General features: G+C 41.6%; 1 protein-coding gene across 1 annotated transcript in view; it reads right to left on the bottom strand.

The window, feature by feature from the left end:
* Positions 1-17,950, bottom strand: part of impg2a (interphotoreceptor matrix proteoglycan 2a) — an 83,131-nt gene that overhangs the window by 63,367 nt on the left and 1,814 nt on the right. Inside the window, exons 2-5 of the mRNA XM_060832817.1 lie at positions 11,167-11,333; positions 2,783-2,814; positions 2,654-2,677; positions 2,302-2,357 (exon numbers count right to left, since the gene is read on the bottom strand). Coding sequence (XP_060688800.1) covers positions 2,302-2,357; positions 2,654-2,677; positions 2,783-2,814; positions 11,167-11,333 — 279 coding nt within the window. The remainder of the gene's footprint in view (positions 1-2,301; positions 2,358-2,653; positions 2,678-2,782; positions 2,815-11,166; positions 11,334-17,950) is intronic.

Here is a 17,950-nt window from a genome sequence, read left to right as displayed (position 1 = left end):
CTCTGCATCAACTTGTTATTTGCTCCTTAGACCCCTCCCTCTAACTCTATCCTCTGCATAAGAAACAACTGTTTCCTAGCTACCATCAGTTCTGAGAAAGGGCCACTCAACCCGAAATGTTAATTCTGATTTCTCTCCACAGATGCTGCCAGCAATTTCTGTTCTGGTTTTGATTTACATCATCTTCAGTTCTTTCATTTTTTTATTTGGAAAAAACTCTGACACAGAGGAGATCCAAAATGGTAGACGATTATAGCAATACTGCCCAAACCATGTCATAAGTATAGTCAGCAATCTTGATTCTTGGTCTAAGACTATATGCCATAAATATATTCAATGCTAGAACACCCATAACACTGCAATAAACAATACAAAGATTCACAACCCTCTGAGTGAAGGAATTTAACCTTATCTCAGTCTTAAATCATCTAGCTTTATCCTGAAACTCTGCCTCAGTGCATTCAATCCCTCAGCCAAAGAAGAAATCTTTCAGCAACTAACTTTCAGAATCTTGTTTGTTTAAATGAGATCATCTCTTATTCTTCTCTATTCCACAAATTATAGGCCCAGGGCTCAACTCCCAACATAGGGCACCCTTCTCATCCTAGAAACCAATCGAGTGAACCCTAATTGTATCACCCCTCCAAGGCAAGCATATCTCTCTTGCAATAGGGAACCTTAAACTACATGTTGTACTCCGAGCATGGTCTCACCCCAGCCCTTCACAATTGTAAGAAAGTTTCATTATCATGCTATTCCAACCCCTATGCAATGTATGTCATTAATCCTAATTACTTGCTGTATCTGCATGTTAACTTTGTGTTAGAATACACCTAGTCATTCTATATATCAGCACGTAGAGGTTTAACATCTTTAAAAAGATGTTCTGCTTCTCTATTCTTTCTACCAAAGTAAATAACATCGCACTTCCCCACATAATGCTCCAAATGAACTCTTTGCAATCTTGTTTGTCCTCCTCACAGCTTATATCCTTACTAGCTTTCTATCATCAAAAATCTTGAATGCATTATTGGTCTCTTTATGTGAATCGTTAATGGAGCTGATAAATGTGGCTGTAGAGCGAAGTGTGCAGAGAACACAAAGTCTGCAGAGGAATGTAGATAGGCTGTCTGAGTGAGCAAGGGTCTAGAAGATGGAGTACGGTGTTAGTAAATGTGAAGTCATCCATCTTGGTAGGAATAACAGCAAAATGGACTATTATGTAAATAGTGAAAGATTGCAGCATGCTGCTGTGAAGAGGGACTGGGTGTCCTTGTGCGTGACTCATAAAAGGTTGCAGGTGCAGCAGGTAATTAAGAAGGCAAATAGAATATTGTCCTTCATTGCTAGATGGATGGAGGTTATACTACAGCTGTGCAGGGTTCTGATGAGGCCACACCTGGAGTACTGTGTATAGTTTTGGAGTCCTTACATGAGAAAGGATGTACAGGAGAGGGTGCAGAGGAGGTTCACTCGGTTGATTCTGGAAGTGAGATTGTTTCCTTATGAGGAGACACTGAGTAGACTGGGACTGTACATTGAAATTTAGAAGAATAAGGGGGGATTCTGGTAGAAATATATAAAATATGAAGGGAATAGATAAGATGGAAGCAGGGAGTTTGTTTCCACTGGTGGGTGAAACTAAAACTAAGGGTATAGTCTCAAAACAAAAGGGACCAGATTTAGGACTGAGCTGAGGAGGAACTTCTTCATCCAAATGGTTGTGAAGCTGTGGAATTCTCTGTCCAGTGAAACATTTGAGACTACCTTGTTGAATGTTTTTAAGGCAAAAATAGAATTTTGAAAAGTGAAGGAATTAAGGGATGCAGCGAGCCAACATGTAACTGGAACTGAGTCTACGAAAAGATCAGCCATGATCTAATTGAATGGTGGAGCAGGCTCAATGGGCAAGATGACCTACTCCTATTCCTATTTCTTATGTTCTTATGCTTACAATTGTGGCACCTTAAGTTCTTTCGGGGGTAGTAGACTGAGCCTTCATCTCAGAAATTGACAGGTTCTGCTAGGAAGAGGTTGACAATAAATTTCAACTTCCCTTGCCAATTAAGGTGCCCAGTTATAGGTCAAGAGTCTATCATTCTCAGGTAAATCAAGCAACCTCTTCCTGTCTCTAAAATTGTCCACAAGGTAAATAGCAAAGTGCATGGGTTAGTGGGTCTTAGTGCTTATACTAATATGTGCCTCCTCCTATGAAACTCAACCCCACTGAAATTTATTTTGACTGTTATAGGTCTCAATACTTAATAAAATAAAAAGCTATTTAAAAATAAGTGCACAAACCTTCTCGTGTGGAGCTTTCAGTTGAAGTTGCATTCATGATTGGGGTGGTCTCTACACTAGGAGAAAGATTGTACCTTGTTTAACAATTTGCAGACACGCGGAAAATCATGGGCAATATTTTTTGGCAAAGGTAATAGCCCATTTTGTTTTGCATGAATTACTGTATGTGTTAAAACATTTGGGTGAAATATTTAAGCCAAGCACATTTTTTATCAGATATCGCACAGTGCAATTTTAACACTATAACGAAATGCAAGTTTTAAGTTTCAATATATACATTTTTAAGAAAAATATTTAAATTCTATGCATCGTTTCTGTATATTCTGAACTCAAAAGTGAAATATAAACTTACATGCACAAGTCTTCATTACTTGAACTTGCAAGAAAAATTAAATATTGTTAATTTTTCTAAGTTAATTAATCTCTAATTTCAATGTTGCAATATAACGATGGAAAATGTGTTTTATAGTAATCTACTGACCTGCTCACTATTTCTGTCTGTAGAGATAATTTCTGGGGAGAAAATAAACTTCTCATTAGAATGGCGTAAAAATATACATATCCTGATGAAGGGCTCTGGCCCGAAACGTCGAATTTCCTGTTCCTTGGATGCTGCTTTAACCAGCAACACATTTTCAGCTCTGATCTCCAGCATCTGCAGACCTCACTTTTTACAATAGTTATATTATGTTGTCCTAATTGAGGTTAACTAGCCAGTAATTCACCTTGTGAGTTTTATGTAAAACATCCAAACAGTGAACAAGCTTTTGCTTCACTAATTTCATTTTGAATTCAGATATTTGGGTTGAATTCACTGCCATTTTCTTTCTGCATACCTCCTCCCTGCAATTCCTCTTATAAAGAAGGTAAAGGTAATTTTGCAATTAGTTTTGCTTTTGGTGGTGACACTATTGCAGTATCAGACCCTCACGTTGGGAACATCTGAGTGACCATAATCACAATCCTATTAGATTACATTTAGTCAGGTTTGCTGAAAATTTAACTGTGGTTCCAGATTCCACAATGACAAGATAGCTAATGACGGCAGAGAAATTGAACTGGACAAATAGAGAAACTTGACCAAACAGGGAAATTACTAACAGAATAAAAATAGAATATCTTTTAAAACTATTCAAAAGCAAAGAAGTCTATGTTAAATCACAAAGTTAAAGTAAGAGCATATGGTCAAACAATGACAAGCATGAAACAGGTCAAATCCATGGTCACTTTGGCAAAAATACTTCCACACTTTTATGGAAGTAATTGTCTAATGGAGTAGGATCATTGGTGATCTTAGTTATAACAACACTAGCTGGTATTAGAGTAATAAAATATCCTTTGAGAAAGCAGTGGACAACTGTGACACTAACATTTCTGTCCTCAGCTTACTGCAGTGCTCTATTGAAGCCCAACATAAGCTGAAGAAACAACATCTAATTTTCCACTTAAGCACATGAGGTGGTGGTGCAGAGATGTATTCTTGAATCACTGCGGTCCATTTGTTGTAGGTACACCCACAATGTGAGTAGGTTGGGAGTTGCAGGATTTTGAACCAACAGCATTAGGAACGGTGTTAAATTTCCAAGTCAGAACGTATGTGGCTTGGAGGGAAACTTGCAGATGGTGGTGTTCCAATGCTTCAGCTTCCCTTGTATATGTAAATGATAGATGTCAAGGGTCAAAGGAGCTAAATTGAATTTCTGGAGTGCATCTTGACAATGGTGCATACTGTGCAATTGAGCACCAATGGTGAAGGGAATGTATTTTTGTGGATGTGGTGCCAAATAGGCTGTTTTGTCCTGGATGGTATCAAGTTTTTTTGAGTGTTGTTGGAACTACACTTATCCTGGCAAGTGGGAAATATTCCAACATGCCTTTGACTTATGCATTGTAGATGGTGAACAGGTATTGGATGTCAGGAGGTGAATTACACATGACAATATTCCTAGCCTCTGGCCTGCTCTTGTCGCCATTGTATTTATATGGCTCATCTAGTTCAATTTCTCATCAATGGTAAGCCCTAGAACATTGATAGTGTGAGGAAGCAATGATGGTAATGCCTTTGAATGTCAGGGGCTGATGGTTAGATTCTCTGCACCTGGAAATAGTCATTGCCTAGTACTCTTATAACATGAATAATTTTTTTGCCACTTGTCAGCACAGCACAAGCCTGAATATTGTCCAGATCTTGTCACATTTCCACATGAACTGTTTCAGTATCTGAGGAGTTTTGAGTTGTGCTGAATAATGTGCAATCACTGGTGAAATGCCCTATGTCTGATCTTTGGTTGCAGGGAAGGCCATTGATGAAGCAACTGAATATTTTGAGCCTAGGACACTTTCCTGAGGAACTCCTGCACGGATGTCCTGGAAATGAAGACTGACCTCCAATAACTACATCTTCCTTTGTGTCAGGATTAGTTCAACCAGTGGAGAGTTTTCCCCGATCCACATTGATTCCAGTTTTGTAAAATGCAACCTTGATATCAAGTGCAATTGCTCTTATCTCGCCTCTGGAATTCAGCTCGTTTGTCCAAATTTGAACCAACCCAATAAAATGAGGTCAAGAGCTGAGTAGCCCTGGTGAAACCCAAACTGGGTGTCACTGAGCAGTTATTGTTGAGCAGGTGCTGCTTGATAGCACTGTTGATGACATCTTCCATTATTTTACAGACGATCAAGAGTAAACTGATGGAGCAGCAATTGACTGGGTTGAATTTGTCCAGCTTTTTATGTCTAGAACATACTTTATTATTTTCCACATTGTTGGATAATTGCCAGTGTTGTAACTGTACTGGAGGCTAGGGTGTGGCAAGTTCTGAAGCACAAGTCTTCAGTACTATTGCCAGAATGATGTTAGGACCCATAGACTTTGCAGTACCCAGTGTTTCCAACCATTTCATTATATCATGTGACTGAATTCTGGCATCTGTGATACTAGGGATCACTGAGGAAATCGAGGTGAATCATCCACTTGGTACTTCAGTCTGAAGATTGTTGTAAACACCAGCTTAATCTTTGGCAATGAGCGTTGGGCTCTTCCAATGCTGGGAATGGGGATAATTTGTGGAACCTCCTCCTCCAGTGAGTTGTTTAAGTGTCTACTGCCATTCACGTTTCAGTGTGAACAGAACCGCAGGGCTTAGATCTATCAGTTTGTTGTGGAAACACTTAGTTCTGTCTGTCACTTGTTGCTTATGCTTATTGGCATGTAAGTGGTTCTGTTTAGTGGCTTACCAGGTTGACATCTCATTTTTAGATATGCCTGGTGCTACTCCCGGCATGCCCTCCTGCACTTTCTACTGAACAATAAGACTATAAGACATAGGAGCAGAAATTAGCCCATCGCATCTGCTCTGCCATTCAATCGTGGTTAAGTTTCTCAATGCAATTCTCTCATTTTCTCCCCCTAACCTTTGATTCCCTTTGTAATGAAGAACCTGGGCTGAAAATGTGTTGCTGGTTAAAGCACAGCAAGTCAGGCAGCATCCAAGGAACAGGAAATTCAACGTTTCGGGCCAGAGCCCTTCATCAGGAATAGTGAAGGGCTCTGGCCCGAAACGTTGAATTTCCTGTTCCTTGGATGCTGCCTGACTTGCTGTGCTTTAACCAGCAACACATTTTCAGCTCTGATCTCCAGCATCTGCAGACCTCACTTTTTACTAATCAAGAACCTATCTACCTCTGTCTTAAAAATACTCAATGACCTGACCTGTGGTAGTGAATTCCATAGATTCGTACTCTCTGGCTGAAGAAGTTTCTCCGTATCTCCATTCTAAAAGGTCTTCCCTTTACTCTAAGGCTGTGCCCTCGGGTCCTAGCCTCTCCTACCAATGGAAACATCTTCCCAACATCCATTCTGTCCAGGCCATTCAGTATTCTGTAAATTTCAATTAGATTCCCCCGCATCCTTCTTAAATTTATCGAGTATAGGTCCAGTGTCCTCAAATGTTCCTCATATGTTAAGCTTTTCATTTCTGGAACCATTCTCGTGAATCTCCTCTGAACACAATCAAGGGCTAGTACATCCTTCCTGAGATATGGGGACCAAAACTGCACACAATACACCAAACATGGCCTTATTAGAGCATTATAGAGCCTCAGAAGTATGTCCCCGCTTTTATACTCAAGTCCTCTCAAAATAAATGCCATCATTGCATTTGCCTTCCTAACTACTGACTCAACCTACAAGTCTACCTTGAGAGAATCCTGGACTAGAACTCCCAAGTCTCTTTGCATCCAATTGGAAAGATACACAGATGGGCAGAGGCGGTGAGGTTGCCTTATTAGTAAGAAATGAAATTAAATCAATAGTAAGAAATGAAATAGAGTCAGATGGTATAGAATTGGTGTGGGTAGAATTGAAGAACCGCAAAGGTTAAAAAAAACACAATTGAAATTTTGATAGGCCTTCAAACAGTTTGATCACCTAGCTTGATGATAATGGTTGAGTGGGGATATGACATTCCATGAGATTGTAGATTGTGTTGAATTGCAGCTCATGTCTGCCCAAGCTTGCATTGCTAAATCTGTTTGAAGTCAATCCCATTTAGCACAGTGATAGCATCACATAGCATGATGTAAGGTATTTTCAGTATGAAGTTGGGACGACTTATCCATATGGACAGCAAAGTGGCCATCCTCACTGATACACTCATGGACAGATGCATTTGTGGCAGGCAGTTTATTAAGGAACAGGTCAACTATGTTTCATTTCTCTTGTTAGTTCCCTCACCACCTATTGCATACCCAGTCTGGCAGCTATGTCCTTTAGGACCTGGCCATCCTAGTCAATAATGCTGCTGCCAAGGCACAAATTGTAATGGACATTGAAGTCCCCCAAGTCTGCGACTTGTCATCCTCAGTCTTCCTCTAGGCGGTGTTCAACATGGAGGTAAAAGTGAGGACTGCAGATGTTGGAGATCAGAGTCAAGAGTCTGGTGCTGGAAAAGCACAGCAGGTCAGGCAGCATTTAAGGAGCAAGAGAATCAAAGTTTCAGGCATAAGCCCTTCATCAGGAATGAGAAGACTCATTCCTGATGAAGGGCTTACGCCTGAAACATTGATTCTCCTGCTCCCCGGATGTTGCCTGACCTGCTGTGCTTTTCCAGCAACACACTCTCAATACTTCAACATGGAGGAGTAGTGATTGAGCTGATAGGAGGAGTCAGTTTGTGAAAATCACCAGGTTTCCTTGCCCATATTTGACCTGGTGCTATTAGACTTCTGGAGTCTAGAGTCAAATGTAAAAGACTCTTAGACCAATTCCCCCTCAATGAATCTAACTGTGCTGCCACTCTGCTATATCTGTCCTGCCAGGGGGACAGGATATCCCTGGGGTTTGTGATGATGATGTTTGGGACATTGGCTAAATCTGATTTGCGGCAAGTGTTTTTGAAGGGTTCATCACCACATGGTCCAATGATTTTATTTTGATGTCTTTTTTAATCAAACTCCTCATTAATTGCCTACCCACCCCATGGTGTCTCTCCTGTCTGATTTCTGCCCCCTCTTACCATGCCATAGGATATCCTGGAATTTACAGGCACCCCTACCATCTGTGCAGGGTGTGCACCCGGACAAGTACCATCCGTCTAGAGCTGCCACAACAGCAGACATTGCCAGCAAGGCCTGAGGCAACTCATACAGTCTTAACTGGAGGAATGCTCAGTGCTATAGGAAGAAAGGCAATGTCCTCCTCCACTCCACTGGGTCACATATCACCATCTTTTCTCTGATAGCGAACATTCATTCAATCTCTACAGTGCCCACCTCTTATCAAGACTCATACTCTACAATTCTCGCTATATTGCCGACAGTAACTTTCCTCACCCACTGTCACCCACTGCCACTGCTAACCCTGCATGCACTCTGCCTACTTACTCATTTGTTTGGGTACACCCCACCACTTGCACAAACAGCAACAACTATGCCAGTCACATTCATCTCTCTTACTACCTGCCTCTCGCTTATTCCATGTTGAAACAGCTCATAATAGGGCAGAAGAAGCCAAGTCAATTAGTGGGCTACCCTACACTCAACTCCTTAAGAGAGGATCCTGATTCTGACCACCCCAAGCCACTGACTGACCATGTCCAAGCTCCTAGCATGATAATGGAGGTTGCCCTTGACTTACTCCACCAAGACCCCCCTGACTGAAGGCTAACATTCTTGACTTGATGAGGACTGCTGACAACCATGAAAAGCTTCCTGGTTTTTTGGTTTGGTCTAAACAGCAACCAATGCAGTAATACTGTGAACCTCCTATCTGTGGCTGAGGGACAAGTTGCAAAACAAAAAAGCAAGGCAGGGACACTATGAGCATCCGGGTAGGCTCCAAGTGAGTGAGCATTGACAGAGCAATTGCATAGCCCAGAGATGCAGCCTGGTCCAGTCCATGAACCAGTGCATGTCCCTGAGTTGCAGCTTGCAATGATGCCCAGAGATACAGCATCAAGATTAGATTACTTACAGTGTGGAAACAGGCCCTTCGGCCCAACAAGTCCACACCGACCCGCCGAAGCGCAACCCACCCATACCCCTAACCTAACACTACGGGCAATTTAGCATGGCCAATTCACCTAACCCGCACATCTTTGAACTGTGGGAGGAAACCGGAGCACCCGGAGGAAACCCACGCAGACACAGGGAGAATGTGCAAACTCCACACAGTCTGTCACCTGAGGCAGGAATTGAACCCGGGTCTCAGGCGCTGTGAGGCAGCAGTGCTAACCACTGTGCCACCGTGCCGCCCTAAGTGCAGAAGTGCCTCAAAGTGCAGAAAGATACTGTAGGTGGATCGAAGGTGTGTCACAAGAATTATTAAGAGGCTGCCACAAAAAGGAAGCCAATGTCCACGGATATGGAGTGCATGTGGCTGGTACCCATTGTCCCTGACACGCTGTTGGCTGGGAACCAACATGGAAGCTCTCTGCAGCCAGCAATAAGCAGAACTTGCCAGGTACCTGTTCCAACTACCAAGTCAAGTATCTAGTTTACTTGTAGCAGATGGTGAGATAAGAAGCTGCATATTATGGAGATGAGATTCACAGTTAATCAAGAGGTGAACAAGAAATAATCCCCTTAATAGGCAACCCACCACTGCCAAGGGAGAATCTCTCCTCAACATCCAGAAATTAAAGTTCCTTGTGATGTGGAAATGGGACTTCTCACATGATTCTGTCACATCTTTCACCATAGCCTGCACCATGCAGGCTCCTATAAGATTCCAGTCCATGAAACTATCTTTGATGTTGGTTTTTTTAAAGAAAAATCTTGTTCACTACTGCCTTTGAGGGAAACAAATCTTCCAGCCATATGTGCGCGTATAAGTGACCTCAGACCCGTAGTAATCTGGTGACTCTGAAATGGCCTACTAAGCCATTCTGATAAAGGAGATTAAGTATGCATAAGTAATGAGGGCTTGGTGACGTCTACAACTCGAAGAACAAAAGAAATGAAATACTGAATACTTGTCTTTGCAAATGGCTAACCCTTTTCAAAATAGCTATTAGTGTGGTAGCATTAAATTCAGGGGTAATTCAGGGCAAAGAAAGCTCTACTTATATGAGTCATTAGGTTACTATGAATAACCATCTCAGTGACTCCATACAAGGGAAATACTTCATTATGTTTCCAAACTCACTGTGTGCCTGTTTAGAAATAGAATGCTCTTGACATCCAAAACTCCACAAAGCATACCATAAGGATGGTGTAATTTCTTTTTAGCAGAATTATAAAAACATCTGTTGTATGAAGCATATTTAAGAATATTGGCAGTGAAATAAGTCATTTTGATGATGTTTAATGGGAGAGTAACAATTGTACAGTCGTAGCTGCTTATATTATACACTTATAAATTCTTATCACTCTCCTGTAGTTGGTTTGGACGAGGAACCTAATTGCAAAACTGTCCTGATCTGGCCAGTTCCTGCATTTAGTGAACAAAAATTTTGTTTTGGCAGTGTTAGTCATAATCAGAGCAGGTGCAGAGAGAGAGAAAGAAACAGAATCATGTAAACACGTGTTTAATTCCAAGTCTATTTCCATGTTCATAGGGATCAATGATAAATGCCACCTAACCTGACATCCCATTTGTGCCACTTTACATGTAGTTTATTTGCTAGTGCTCTGAATATGCATAAAAATGCAGCCATCTTAAGAGAATGGACTATAGGTATACCACGCCAGCTGGCCTCTTTCAGAAAATGAGTCAAACGTTCCTATAAAATTCAGACTCTCCTGAGAAGCATATAAGCAAGTTTTCATACCAATTTAAGACAATGTTGTGTAGAATTGTGTTCTCCCACATTTACAATACATGCTGTAGATTAAAAGGTGAATACAACTGAGAGTTCTGCAGACCAGGAAAATATTAATCTGGATCCCTGTCTATGTCGAATGACATGATCTGTGATGGGGTGGTGCTAAGGGTATTATAATTTACATCTATGACTTTTAGCTGGAGAAGACAAAAGCAGGCAAACTGCCTACCACTGATTGTCTTCCAGTGTCCCCTGCTGGAAGCAAGTGTGTGTAAATGTCAAAGGAGAACACAGCCAAATAACAGGACACACCCCACCACCACCACCACCCCAATCACTCGCCAGGTCCACACTTGAGGAATAACCAATTGGACAAAGAACTGGTGGGTGACTGCTGCCAGTGGACCTACATGTTAGCATGAGTCACTGTCTTTATACAATTGGGATGGAGAAAATGTAAAGGAAAAATTAAGCAGGAAATGTGCTGGTGGAAAACGCGAAGGAGAAATTGTGAGGGAGAGAAAACAAGAGTTATCTGACAGAAGAATAATCCAATTAATTATAGAAGGATGTTACATGTCAATTACAATACGAGAATTACCTCCTTCATCAAGGCTTGGTATTCGTCTGATTGGCTAAAGTTTACACCAATGTCAAAAATATTTATGATTCCTTGATCACACACATTCATCCAGGCTTCATGTTCATGGCGTGCAGGTAGTCTGTCCCAGAACGTTTTGAATGCTTCCCATACTGCCTCCTGGCACACTAAGAAACGTAAACAGCAAGGAGGACATCTGGTGACTCTCAAACATTTTCATAAATTCACAACAAAAAATGCTCAAACTTGAGAAGCTATAGGAGATGTAAATTCAATTTTAATAGTGACATGCATTGGAGATTGGAGTGTGTGTGTTTGTCTTTTTAAGATTGGCTTGATATCTAACAGTTGTAGAAATCTCTCAGCATGCTTAATAGGCTGCAAACAGACACACGGAGAATTTAAAAAGATTTGCTCACCAGCAAGTATACAGACTCTCCCAAAACTCAGAAGGGCAACTTGGCAACAACAATTGGTAAACAAACTTTAAATGTGCACTTAGTATTACATGAATGTAACCATCTAAAGCAAAGTTAAGGTCCCCCAGTGCCTGGATGATGCAATGTACAGCTCAGATTATTATTTCTGCTCTGGACGGTTTCTTCGATCCAACCTTCTGTTTGCAAATGTAGCATCTGGGAACAACCCTGATCACAAAGAGACCCCACAGCCTCCCCCCAAAAAATCCACTAATAAATACCCATTAGACATCTGATAAAGGCAAATTTGAATCCCTACCAGATGAAGAGCAGATACCAAGTCCTCCTTCATGGAAGTAACATTCAAACTCTGAAAGGCTTCAGTCTGTAACTATCATCAGTCTAACCACATAATAGACATGCATCTATTGAGCAGCATCTTAATCAGTTGGTGGTGTTGATTATTAAGGCACTAATCAATCAAAGTCAGCTCTGCTGATTGGGGATGGGTCATGTTCCTTTGTAGGACTAACACAAGGTGCCCAGAGAAACTGTTCTATTTGGAATTGACTTGCAGCAGGAGACTTCCAGGACGTCAGCTGAAATGTTCTAAGGACAAGGTCAAACATACTCGCCGACGCAAGGGAAATCCCAGCTTTTGACCAATCAAAATGGAGGAGATCCTTTCAGCAATGCACTGAATTTATCGACGGACTTCATCAGGAAAGTACAGAGGGGTAGACGAGGCTTTGGAGGGATCACACAAACTACCAATCAACAAACCTACCAAACCTCTCCAACACCACCTGCCTGACCTGCAGCAGAGTCTGCAGAGCACATACTGAACTTCTCAGAGCCCATCAAACTGGAGGGAAAGCAAGTCACCCCCAATCCTGAGGGACTGCCTACAAGAGGTGTTGAATATGGAGAATGCAGTTCAATAGAAAATGTCAGGTTCCTTTAGTCCCACTCAGTTTAGACAACAGACCTCTGTTCTATGATCTTGAAATCAACAATTAACGATGCCCTCCAGCAGCCCTTGAACAAAAGTTCCAGGTGTCCTCATTAGCAATATGATTTGAATCTCGGTATCATTAAAGGACTTGTGCAGAAGAGCTAATAAAGCGCCAGTCAATTTAATGTTGTAGACCCATATACCACCTCCCTTATCACTAACTGCTTGGCCCTTGTTCAGGTTCATTAACAAAATGACATGTTCTTTAAAGTTCACAGAGTCACTATGCCTACTAACAATTAATTAGATTGAATGGATTTTATCACTTCTGCTTGTACTGCATTGGAAACACACACTGTCAGGATTCTATGATTCTATGAGCCTGATGCTATACTCTGATTAAATTCTCAAGTTTATCTGCAATGTTGGTGAGGATGAGCAGGAAGCTCAACACAAAGTTGTGTGCCAAGTTGGAGCTAGACTCCTCCATACTCTGAGATATTAATTATGGGCTTCCTTGTGGACTTTCAGATTCATGAGGTAGTAGAAAGTGAGGACAGCAGATGCTGGAGATCAGAGCCGAGAGTGTGTTGCTGGAAAAGCACAGCAAGTCAGGCAGCATCCAAGGAGCAGGAGAACCAACATTTCAGGCATAAGCTTTTCATCAGGTCATTCCTGATGAAAGCATTATGCCCAAAATATCGACTCTCCTGCTCCTCAGATGCTGCCTGACCTGTTGTGCTTTTCCAGCACCATAATCTCAACTTCCAGACTCATCAGCCTTGTTCTGCTGCCTGCTACATTCAAGCCTTCATTTGAACCCTCTGCAGCCAAACTGATCATGTATGCCCACAGCCTCTGGTGACATGACCATTGTTATCTGGCTGTCGACCACTTGTGCCCAATGTCTTCCCACATGCAGGTTCCACTTTTAAGCCATTCTCTAACAAATTTAGAGCATCTGGGCTGGTGACTATGAACATGTGACAGTATTTCTTCTGCATCATCTTGCAGCCCACCTCTTGTTTTTTCACCATTGACAGACCAGGTTACAATTGGATATCCAACAGGAGGCAGCAGCACACAGATAGGATTGGGGGGAGGGAAGAAGCAAGAAATGAATGCTTACATTAACTGAGAAATGAAATGTGTAAAGCAGTATTAGGTATGACAATACTGTCAGCTTTCAGATTGTCAGCCTCACAACTTGCCAAGGCCATAGCCTTGGCTTTTCTAATGATAACAGCTTCTATCTCCTCCACTGAGGTGAGGACAAGCAGTCATATTGCCCTCCCAGAATACAGGCCACTGCTTCAGGTAATGAATTCCTTTGTCATGCAACAGAGAGGGAATTGCATCAATGAATGAGATGCAATGTGTTTATATGTTCTGGCTGACATGGTTGAATAGCTGGCAGTCTGTATAAACTGTAAGGTGTGAGGCTTGCAGCAGTGTTGAGAATGTGAGGGTAAGCAGAGCCATGAATGTGAGCTATAAATTGTGATTGATAGAAGTCATTGATAGGTGAATGATGGTGATGTGATGCATTTTACAGTCGTGGGAAGTTAGAAGTGAAGTGGCAGGTGATGCTTGAAGTTACATGACCTACATGACTGGTGTAAGGTAATTGAGCCTATTGCAGCACTGCATCCAGGTCCTTGGGGCTAGACTATTGGTATTGCCTGGACCTACAAACTTCACAACGTTAGTCTGGAGGAACTCCAGGCCACCTGTGGATAGATGACAGCTTTCTTCCTCACCAGCTTCAGCACCAAGGCCAGTTGGAAGGTCTTGGAGCCCATTGCCAGCCAATTTTGAGCATTCACTGTGATAAAGACTTCCCTTTGAAAAGACTTCCAGAACTTCCTTTAGCTGCAATGCACCTCCTTTAAGAAGTGCCAGATGGCACTGAGCAGAATGAGCTACCTTTAATCCATCGCAGCTTGAACCCATGACTTTGTGTTTCTTGTTCAGACACACAACCAATCAAGAATAAGCCGATAACTGACAGCAAACTACAACGATCTACTTTAGGAGGCAGCATGAGATTTACATGTTGCCGACATCAGAATCAATGGGGATAGGGTAATTTTGCATCAGCATGCTACTGTCTGTACTCAAGTTCTGAACAAGTTCATAGGCTGTGATACTGTTACAATGTCTGTGTATCTTGTGTATTTAGCAGGATCTTGCATAATCTCTCATACTGGCTTTGTTGTTTTATTTTATATACAAGATGGAAATCAAGTAGAAGGCTTTTAGGGAATAAATATAAATTCGATTAGAACACACAGAATTTGCCCCTGTACACCATTATCATATGAAAATTAATGAATTTCACTGGAATTTACAACAATGCATGTTCAATTCATATTGTTATAAAGTCTAAATCTTCGCCAAATGTAATGAGTAAAGACAAACAGTTATTTGGTTTCATTATGATTTCACCCCCCCACCCCCACCTCAACATTATGAGGGTTCTCATTGATCAGAAACTCAACTGGACTCACCATATAAACACAGTGGCTACAAGAGCAGGTCAGAGACTAAGAACACACCTCCTGACTCCCCAAAGCCTGCTCACTATCTACAACGTACAAGTCAGGAGTGGGATGGATTACTCCCCACTTGCCTGGAGGAGCGCAGTCCCAAGTACACTCAAGCAGCTTGACACCGTCCAGGATAAAGCAGCCACTTGAATGGCACCACATCCACAAACATCCACTCCCTCCACCACCAACGCTTCACCAAAGATCCTCAAACTGCACCTTCCAAACCCATGACCACTTCCGTCTGGAGGGACAAGGGCAACCACCACCTTCAAGTTCTCCTTCAAGCCACTCAACATCCTGACTTGGAAATATATCACCATTCCTTTACCGTCACTGGGTCAAAATCCTGGAATTCTTCCCTCATGGCATTCGTGGTCAACCCACAGCAGTTCAAGAAGGCAGCTCACCAGCATCTTCACAAGGGCAACTAAGGGACGGGCAATAAATGCTGGCCAGTCAGCAACACCCACATCCCACAAATAGAGTCATAGTCATAGAGATGTACAGCATGGAAACAGACTCATCCATGCTGATCAGCTATCCCAACCCAATGTAGTCCCACTTGCCAGCAACTGGCCCATATCCCTGTAAACCCTTCCTATTCATATACCCATCCAGGTGCCTTTTAAATGTTGCAATTGTACCAGTCTCCACAACTTCCTCTGGTAGCCCATCCCACACACACGCCACCCTTTGCGTGAAAGATTTGCCCTTTAGGTCTCTTTTATATCTTTCCCCTCACTCTAAACCTATGCCCTCTAGTTCTGGACTCCCTCATCCCAGAGAAAGCACCTTCTCTATTAACCCTATTCATGACCCTCATGATTTTATAAACCTCTATAAGGTCGTCCCTTATGGAAAATAAAGAGCATGAAAGTATGGGAAGAGTTAAAGCATGAAGACCACTGGCAATCTGTTGCAAGGAGTCTGTGGAAGGCAGGATGGGATAAGAATAGTGGAATGCTCTAACACCAATTAGCAGAGTAAGGTTGAGGCTGAAAGGGTCCCTATGGTGAGATGAGATAACACAATTAGTAAAGTAAGTTTCCCTGTTAAGTATCATTATGACAAGATTGGGACCATAAATATTTGGGACATGACATTAAATATCTAATTAATAGTTAGTAGAGTTGGCTTGAGACAGGACACTATTGTAATTGATGGAATAGCTAAACATCTAATCATGACAGGTTAGTCTGGAATAGAAGATCACTGTAGCAGAGGTGATAATAAATATCTAATCATGACATTAGGAAAATGTTAAATAGGGTCTGGAATGAAAGACCACTGTTGCAAAACGTTGACACTAAATATCTAACCATGACATTAGAATAACATTAATTAGAATGTACAAATTTAGAGATAATGGGAACTAATATCACTGGTTTATTGTGTAGCTGGAGTGAGGTACTTTGATTAATATAGTTGGACATGCTGATAAGCTAACAGAAACATGATTTAAAAAAAAATAAACATCCACGGATCTTGAGATTTGTGGGCATTCGAGAATCTGCTTTCTCAGTGTCACGGTTTTTTGTTTGCAAATAAAAGACCTACTTCTTGAAGAACTCTCTGTGAATCCTGGTGATTCTCTACATTTTCTCCAAAACACCCTCAGCCTCCAATGCTCCAGGGAAAACAGCCCTAGCCTATTCAACCTCTCCCTATAGCTCAAATCCTCCAACCCTGGCAACATCCTTGTAAATCTTTTCTGAATCCTTTCAAGTTTCACAACATCTTTCCGATGGGAAGGAGACCAGAATTGCACACAATATTCCAAAAGTGGCCGAACCGATGTCCTGTGCAGCCACAACATGATCTCCCAACTCCTGTACTCAATACTCTGACAAATAAAGAAAAGCATACCAAACACCTTCTTCACTATCCTCTCTACCTGCGACTCCACGTTCAAGGAACTATGAACCTGCACTCCAAAGTCTTTGTTGACTGTAGCTGTGACATTTCTCCTTTCCTATAACTTCCATCCATCACACCCCCTTGCTCTTGTAAATTGCTCATTGCCTCTAACTGTCACTCCAACCGTTCCATTCAATCTGATAGGATTCACAACCAATGGCATTTATTGCAGATATAATCCTCAGTGACACGTAAACTTCCCCAAACTCCCACATCCGACAAGAGCATATCACTCTACTAAGGGCCATTTTTGCTTCTTCCAATCTGTAGATCCAGAAAATAGCCCTGTCTTATTCCTCTACAAACATTGCCACAGGCTAACTATATACTATGAATAAATAAATAAAAATAATAATTTGCAACTGCATGGAAGGTTCTTTCACATACAGTAATAGTAAGCCCCTCTGTAAGCAATCTGAGCAGCTTACATTCAGGACTGTGCCTACTCAACGTAATGATAATAATATAATTATACTATAGTTTTACCTGATACTACAGAACAACCTGAGTGAAATGACATCAAATCTCCCTATGAACCAAACCTATGATGGTATAGCTTTCATATATGCCCTTCTTCAATTACTCTGAAGATGGACATAAGCAATTAGTAGGCCAGGCCAGGTATAAACTGTTAAGCCATTTCATTTTATTTTATATAAAAACCAGAAGAACTGCAGATGCTGTAAATCAGAAACAAAAACAGAAATTTCTAGAAAAGCTCAGCAGGTCTGGCAGCATCTGTGCAGAGAAAGCAGAGTGAATGTTTTGGGTCCATAGTCCTGGACCTGAAAACGCTAACTCTGATTTCTCTTTACAGCTGCTGCCAGACCTGCTGAGCTTTTCCTGAATTTTGTGGTTTTGTTTCATTTGTTTACACGACTGATCATGCAGAATAACAGAGGTAATTAAATCTCACTTTAACTTTACTAATCACAGAAGCC

The sequence above is a fragment of the Hemiscyllium ocellatum genome, chromosome 12 (genome assembly GCF_020745735.1).
Source record: "Hemiscyllium ocellatum isolate sHemOce1 chromosome 12, sHemOce1.pat.X.cur, whole genome shotgun sequence".
Taxonomy (NCBI): Eukaryota; Metazoa; Chordata; class Chondrichthyes; order Orectolobiformes; family Hemiscylliidae; genus Hemiscyllium; species Hemiscyllium ocellatum.
The sequence above is the reverse complement of the archived record's forward strand: the minus strand, read 5'-3'. Positions and strand labels throughout refer to the sequence as shown.